The 7,118-nt window shown below is 37.4% G+C and overlaps 1 protein-coding gene across 1 annotated transcript; it reads left to right on the forward strand.

Moving 5' to 3' along the window:
• Nucleotides 1-156: 156 nt before the first annotated feature.
• On the forward strand, nucleotides 157-6,480 carry LOC306870881 (serine/threonine-protein kinase RIO2-like). Its single transcript, XM_079418386.1, has 10 exons — nucleotides 157-366; nucleotides 642-780; nucleotides 861-977; nucleotides 1,126-1,301; nucleotides 3,472-3,560; nucleotides 3,789-3,980; nucleotides 4,073-4,165; nucleotides 4,257-4,688; nucleotides 5,403-5,493; nucleotides 5,815-6,480. The coding sequence occupies exons 1-10, from the start codon at nucleotides 301-303 to the stop codon at nucleotides 5,974-5,976; spliced, it is 1,557 nt and encodes a 518-aa protein (XP_079274512.1). The 5' UTR covers nucleotides 157-300; the 3' UTR covers nucleotides 5,977-6,480.
• The last annotated feature ends 638 nt before the right edge of the window (nucleotides 6,481-7,118 follow it).

The following is a 7,118-nucleotide window of genomic DNA, read 5'->3' on the forward strand; positions in this document are numbered from 1 at the left end:
TTGACTGTTTTTTTTTTTACTGTCATTTTGGTACTTCACTTGACAACAATGAAGACACTTGAAATGTTGTTTTGCTCATTTTTGTGGTTCTGATATAAGAACATCAGAAGACGCTTCCACTCCACGCCGCGAGGAGAAGCACTGAACCAGTCGACTTCAGGCCAGGGATGTAACGTCGGAATACTGCGCTCTTCCGGTCTGAACACGTGGGATGGCCGGTGGAACAAATCACGCATTACAAAAACATTTGCAACACAATTATAAATCTTCTAAAAATTAGGAAGCAACGGGGTTGCCACTATGGGCAAATTAAACGTCGTTATCTTGAGGTATCTGTCCAAGGAAGATTTTCGAGTCCTCACAGCGGTATGTATCATTTTGAAGAGGCCATATCAACTTTTCTTCCAGCTTTAGTTTTACAACTATATGTTAAATCTGAATCAAAATAAAGATTCGAACGTTAGCTGAATGCATATTAAACTGTTGAGTGTGTATCATTGTATCCTGGCATATAATGTAACGTTAGTTAACGTTCTGTTCATGAAACTTGATCCATTAAGTTAGATTTCAGTCCAATTTAAAACTTCCAGTTAGTCAGCAGTCGTGTTTTGTTCTTCTAATTGTCTCTCCGGGATGCACAGGTGGAAATGGGCATGAAGAACCACGAGATCGTCCCAGTAAGTCTGATTGCGTCTATTGCCAGTCTCAAACATGGAGGATGCAACAAGGTTTTGCGGGAGCTGGACAAACACAAGCTGTTGGCCTATGAACGCAGCAAAAGTAAATGCATCAGTCTTCAGTTTCATTCCATAATGTTTTTGTGAATAAGTACAGCTGTTGACCGCGTTTTCTTTCTGTAGCTGTGCAGGGGTATCGGCTGAATTACGGTGGCTATGATTACCTGGCACTGAAGACGTTTTCTTCCAGGGATGTTATTTTGTCAGTTGGAAACCAGATGGGAGTCGGCAAAGAGTCAGGTCTGGGTCGTTTTTGATTAGAATTTATTTGTTCTCATTAATAAGTCGGACACATTTTTTATTAATATTTTCTCCCTCAACCTGTCAAATATTTTCACTTATCGTAAAGGTAAATTTTCAAGAACTATAAACCTTTTTCATATTTCAGATATTTACATTGTTGCAAATGCTGAGGGGGAGCAGTTTGCTCTGAAACTTCACAGACTGGGTCGGACATCCTTCAGGAATTTGAAGAACAAGAGAGATTACCACAAGCACAGGCACAAGATGTCATGGCTGTACCTGTCCCGGCTCTCTGCCATGAAAGAGTTTGCATATATGAAGGTAATATCCAAATATTCCAAGAGGATATTTTCTGTACTCTGTGAACGGAGACACACGTATGTTGTTTTTGGGACAAGCCAGGGTCAAAGTGCGGATTTTGAGTTTTATCTCCTTCAAGTGTTAAATTAATTACTAGAGCTGCCCTCGACTAAGGATTTTTCTGGTTGAATAGTATAGCATTTTAAGCAGTAGTCGACTAATCGCACGTTTATTAATAAATCATTATAATGAGCCTTTAATTGCCTACATAGCCTACTAAGCGCTCAAGCACATGCATAAAGCTTGCCGCAGCGCACCGGCAGAAGTAATGATTATGTATGTCAGGGAAAAACTGTAACTGCATTAACATTTTAATAATGTATTGATGCGCTAGTACTTTCTTTGTTTTCGGTTTAAGAGATGAAGTAGGTGACACTGACTCGTCCTGTGTGCATGTTTCACAGATTACATAATCTGAGAATTTGTTTTCCATTTGAATTGGTTCATTTGAAAGTAGGCATTTCACTCTCTATAGATATATCTTTAATGTCTGTAAGGCAAGGATAGTTTCGCGCTCAAATTCACAGAGACCGAGACAGCAGAAAGCGCATCATGTTTGCTTTATTTTACAAAAGCACATTTTGTTGTTATCGTGAGTGCACACAAATAAATGTAGAGTCTTTACAGATTCGAAAGATGTATTACTAGGGTGGCCATATGTGCCGTTCATACGGCACACGTCCTGGCCAGGATTTTAATATTGCATAAATCATCCAAAGGAGTTTGACCAATAGCATGCAAGTATTGTACATAATCGACCAATCGTGGCACTGTGCGTGAGAAGGTGAGATCTTCAGAGAACGATCAAAGTGATGCAAATATGCACACGTTTTTTGTTCGGTCATTTGAAGAAGCGTCGCTGCGCACCGATCAAAAAGACACCACGGTAGGCGCAAGAACGATTCGAAGGCAAGGATGCGTCCCCTAAAAATGGCCCGTATGGTCACCCTATGTATTAATCTTATTTGTATGACCAAAAACGACAGTATTTTAAGAGCAAATTACTGCACCGGTGCCTCCACACTACTGTTCAGCTTCACTCTCCGCACAGACGTTTGAATAGCTTACATTTCTCTAGGTTAACATTAGATTGAGCGGCCATGTAAAGTTGCTAATACTTGCATATTTCAGATGATAAGCCATATTTGAGGTCGAATGATGGGCAAGCGTTTGGATGTCCTGCCCAATGTACTGTTTTACCAAAGACTAGCCATTAACAATCTGTTAGTCGCGGACTGCGTAACTTTGTCTGTGGATTTTTTTTTCTGTGACTAATAAAATTTTGGTCGACTATTAGGGGGCAGCCTTAATAATTACATTTATTGTTGAATCCATGCTTCTAAAAATGTATCTAAAAATATGTTTTTGTTACAATCCATTACATTTATTCTATAGCACAGTTGGTGTTGAGATTTTGGACTCCAAGGCCTCCCTTTGATCCCTTTCTATTGAAACTTGTATGTACATCTGGTACGTCTGCTGTAATACAAATAGATAAACTCATAAATATAATGTCAGTTTGATGTTGTACATCTTTATTTTTAGTGTTTTAGCTTTATATATACGTGTGTGTGTATATGTGTGTACATATATATGTGTGTGTGTGTGTATACATGTACTATGTATAAATGTACGTATGTACGCATATACACATGTACGCATACATGTACGCATACATGTACACATATATACATACACATATATACATATACGCATGCATGCTGAGGCCCCCTAGTGGGCCCCGGCCCTTTGTTTAAATATCTCTGAGAAATTACTCTGTTTTTGCCATGAAGATGGCCTTAGATGCTGATATGGCAATAAAAATAAATAACTATTGCTATTTAAAATTCCCTATTGTATAATTACCCCATAACTAATAACCACAAAATCTTGATTCTAAGCATTCTGAGGCATGGAGTCTATTTATGTGTCATGCCCAACAACTATATTATTCCCTGTTGACCCTTGCAACAGATCTACTACATTATGCTAGATACAAATCTTCTCTTCTGAAATAATTTTGAACATAAATTGTTTATTGATGATATAATATAAAGTGAAATTCAATCTAGTTTTGTGCACAGGTTAATGTTTATCTGGATGTATTTTAAGAGTCCTTGTTTCTCTACAGGCATTATATGATCGAGGGTTTCCTGTTCCAAAGCCAGTAGACTACAACAGACATGCAGTGGTTATGGAGCTCATTAATGGTTACCCACTGTGAGTTTACCTGCACTTTGCTTCAGATGAACAGACTTTCACTCACTGCTTTATTTTCTTGCATTAAATATTTACTTGTATAGAAAGGTCACTGACAGCTGCCAAACTGCAGTGTATTAATCTGTCTTGTACAACTCTTTAATAGAAAGGACATAGAAATACCACTGAAGGTTTTATTTGACTTTTTTTTTAACACATGAGTAGTTACATTGCTGTATTTTGCTGTAGGTGTCAGGTTCGAGAAATTCAAGACCCTGCTGCATTGTACAGTGAAATCATGGAGCTAATAGTCAATCTTGCCAATCATGGGCTGATCCATGGTGACTTCAATGAATTTAACCTCATGCTTGATGACAACGACCACGTCACAATGATTGACTTCCCTCAGATGGTCTCCACCTCACATACAAATGCAGAATGGTGACTGTCCAACCTGATGTCAAACTGATAATGAGAATTATTCAATAATAAGCCTTGGCACTAAAATTAAGTTTTTAATTGTTCTGCAAAAGGTACTTTGATCGAGATGTCAAGTGCATTCGAGATTTTTTCTTAAGAAGATTCAACTATGAAAGCGAACTCTATCCAACATTCAAAGACATCAGGTAATTTTTCTAATAGCTTGCTCCGTTATAGTCAGACTTTAGATACTCTAGACTTTAGAGACTTAACTAAGTGACGTATTCCTCTATACAGAAGAGCCTGCTCCCTCGATGTGGAGATCTCAGCTAGTGGCTACACCAAGGAGCTGCAGCAGGATGACTGTTTGCTCCATCCTGAAGGTCCAGAGGGTGAAGGACTCAGTGGAGATGATGATGACATCTCAGAGTCTGCTGACGATACACATCAGGCCGCCTTAGAGGATGTTATCAGCAAAGAGGAGTATAAACAAGCCATGCTTGAGCTGGAAGGGCTAAATATTAGTAAGGATACTCCAACAGAAGAGAACGACACAGAGGAACATGAGGGAGATCAATGTGAAGAGGGGATCTCCTCAGAGGACTTTCAGAAAGAAACTGTTCCTGACATTACCAAAGACTTGGATAGGAAAGAGGAGAATGAGGTAGAGGATGAGTGTCCTGATTTGGTTGACCTGTCTGCATCCAACAAAGAGTTTATGCCTTTCAGGTAAGGATCATTTGGTATGATGTGACTCATGTCTAATATCGTAACTTGCTTGCATATACCCAACCTTTTCATAATGCTATAAAGCTACCGTTCATAAATCCTAAGAGGAATAGTCCACCCAAAAAAGAAAATTGTTCTCATTTACTCAATCCACTGAGGTTTGTTCTTGCACACCTTATTTGATGTGCTATGATCATTGTGTTTATCAATGTTTAAATGTGAATAAATGGCTAAAGTAAAGCTGGTTGTCTTTTAAAATGACTGTATTCTTCGAAAGATTAAATTCTATTACAATTCCACTCTTTATGCACTTTTTGATGCTTGAAAATTTAGGTTGTGTGGACTTTCAATGGATGGACAAAAAGCATGAGAGAATTTTTTTTAAATGTGTAAAAATATTGTGTTCTGATCATGAACAAAATTAAGTGTTTGTAACAATATAATGGTGAGTAAATGATGACAGAATAAACAGAAAAGCCTAATTTAAGTATTATTCATGCTGACACAGCCAGTTATATTATGGCATTTTTGGTTTGAGAGCTGCACTGGAAACAAAGATTGTCCGGGAATTATGAACTTAAATTATTATTTTGTCCTTTTTGACGCATGACAGCCTGTGTTCACTGTGATCTAAATGAATTTAAATTTTTGTATGAACTCTTCATATAAAACCCTATCTCTTACATTTAATGATGTGATGATGTGATCCCACAGAGACCAAGTGAGCCTTGAGAATGAGCACAGGAGGAGAACAACCAGTGAAATGAGCATTGGAAGTGTTGGCAGTTGTTCTACTATACCACCAGTGAGTACAACCCTTCAATATATGTATTCAAGGTTTAAAAGTTTACCACTGCTGTCGCCACTGATAGCCTTGAGGGCAGCGATCCTGTCTCCCTCTCTTTTTACCACTTTGTTTCTTGTCCTCTCTACACTGCCCAATCAAATTAAAATGTCAAAATTAAAAAAATAATAATAACCCCTGCTATCACAAAAGCATAAAGAAATTAATCCTTTTGGTTTGCTCATATAAATAGGAAACAATAAATGTAATTTTGCTTTCCTGAAGCAAGTTTTGGGATTTGTTGTTGCATTAAAACAAAGTGTTGGATATCCCTCGATACAGGAGGTCATCAGGCAGAAAGTGAAGAGACAGCTCACAAAACAGCAGAAGGCCGCTCAGAGAAGACGTCTACAGAAGGGTGAAGCCAACCTGGTGACCAAGGAGAGGAGAGAAAATCAGCACAACATCAAGAGCAGTTTGGAGGCGGCTTACTTCTGGGGTTGACGATGGCCCTGAAATCTTTTGATGTGATTTCAGGACTTTCTAACATTTTTCAGAGTTGCTTCTGTATCTATTGAATTAATAATAATAAAAAAAAACTTAATCCTGTGAGATGTTGTCTTCAGCTTTATTTCAAATGATAGAGAATTGTGTAGTGTGTCAGTAGGAAATATCAGTTTACATTTCCAAACATAATTGTAATAATCCAGTGAGATTTTTGTTTGCCTGAGGAGTCTGATAACAGCCAGTGCTCCACACAGAGATCTGATTTCTTCATCACCCAGTCTGTCTGGAAAGACATGAAGAAACAGAACAAACTGAGACAGACTAAATCCCTGAAGAACTGTGGCAACGTCTCAAAGATGCTTCAAGAAACCTCCCTGTAAAGCTACAGTACTGTTAAAAGTTGTAGGCACTTGTGTAAAAATGTTGTAAATTGGGGATGCTGTCAAAAATAATTTAACTATTAACTAAATCAAATTTTGGTGTTATATTTGCTTAGTTCAGAAGAATAAATAAAATCAAATATACACGCATCAGTTTATTTGACCCTTGCAAGCGAGCATGGTATTATTAATGTAACATTTTATTAAGTGTTAATTTTAAACCACATAAATATATATTTTCTCCAGAATGAAGTTTTCAGAATCTGCCGTTTCTTAATGAAACTTAATGAAGCATACTACGAGTAGCATGTAAAACGTTAGTTGATACTTTAAAGGTGATCATTCTTCTTGGGAAGTTTCATGTACATAAAGCAAAAATTACGTCCATTATTCCCTCTTTTATGTTTATATTTTTTTGTAAAGAACTTAATATATTTTATGACTCACTGATTTAAACTACTAGAAACAAATGTATAAAACCATCTCTCATATAAAAAAGAAATGTTATTTGTAAAATGTAATGCTTTACCCTAACTTACATGATGTAGATTTATGTGTCCCCCACTTTTTTGTTTTTCTCTCTCTGTGTGTGCGCGCGCGTGTTCTGTTTGAAGTATTTCTTTATAATTGATTTTTGAAAGAGAGAAAAAAAAGCACTAAAATGTATCTAGTTTCACACATTGCCTCATCATGTCTTCGCGTTTTGTCCCTTCCTGCTCGCCATTGAAGGGTGGAGGGACACGTGACTTGTATTGCGAT

This window comes from Barbus barbus (assembly GCF_936440315.1).
Source record: "Barbus barbus genome assembly, chromosome: 6".
NCBI classification, from domain to species: domain Eukaryota; kingdom Metazoa; phylum Chordata; class Actinopteri; order Cypriniformes; family Cyprinidae; genus Barbus; species Barbus barbus.

What these genes read in the sequence shown, in the direction of transcription:
- LOC306870881 (XM_079418386.1), top strand. Translation starts at nt 301, where the DNA reads ATGGGCAAATTAAACGTCGTTATCTTGAGGTATCTGTCCAAGGAAGAT. An exon ending in ATTTTCGAGTCCTCACAGCG is followed by an intron (nt 367 to 641) that starts GTATGTATCATT and finishes CGGGATGCACAG; the next exon opens with GTGGAAATGGGCATGAAGAA. An exon ending in CTCATTAATGGTTACCCACT is followed by an intron (nt 3,561 to 3,788) that starts GTGAGTTTACCT and finishes ATTTTGCTGTAG; the next exon opens with GTGTCAGGTTCGAGAAATTC.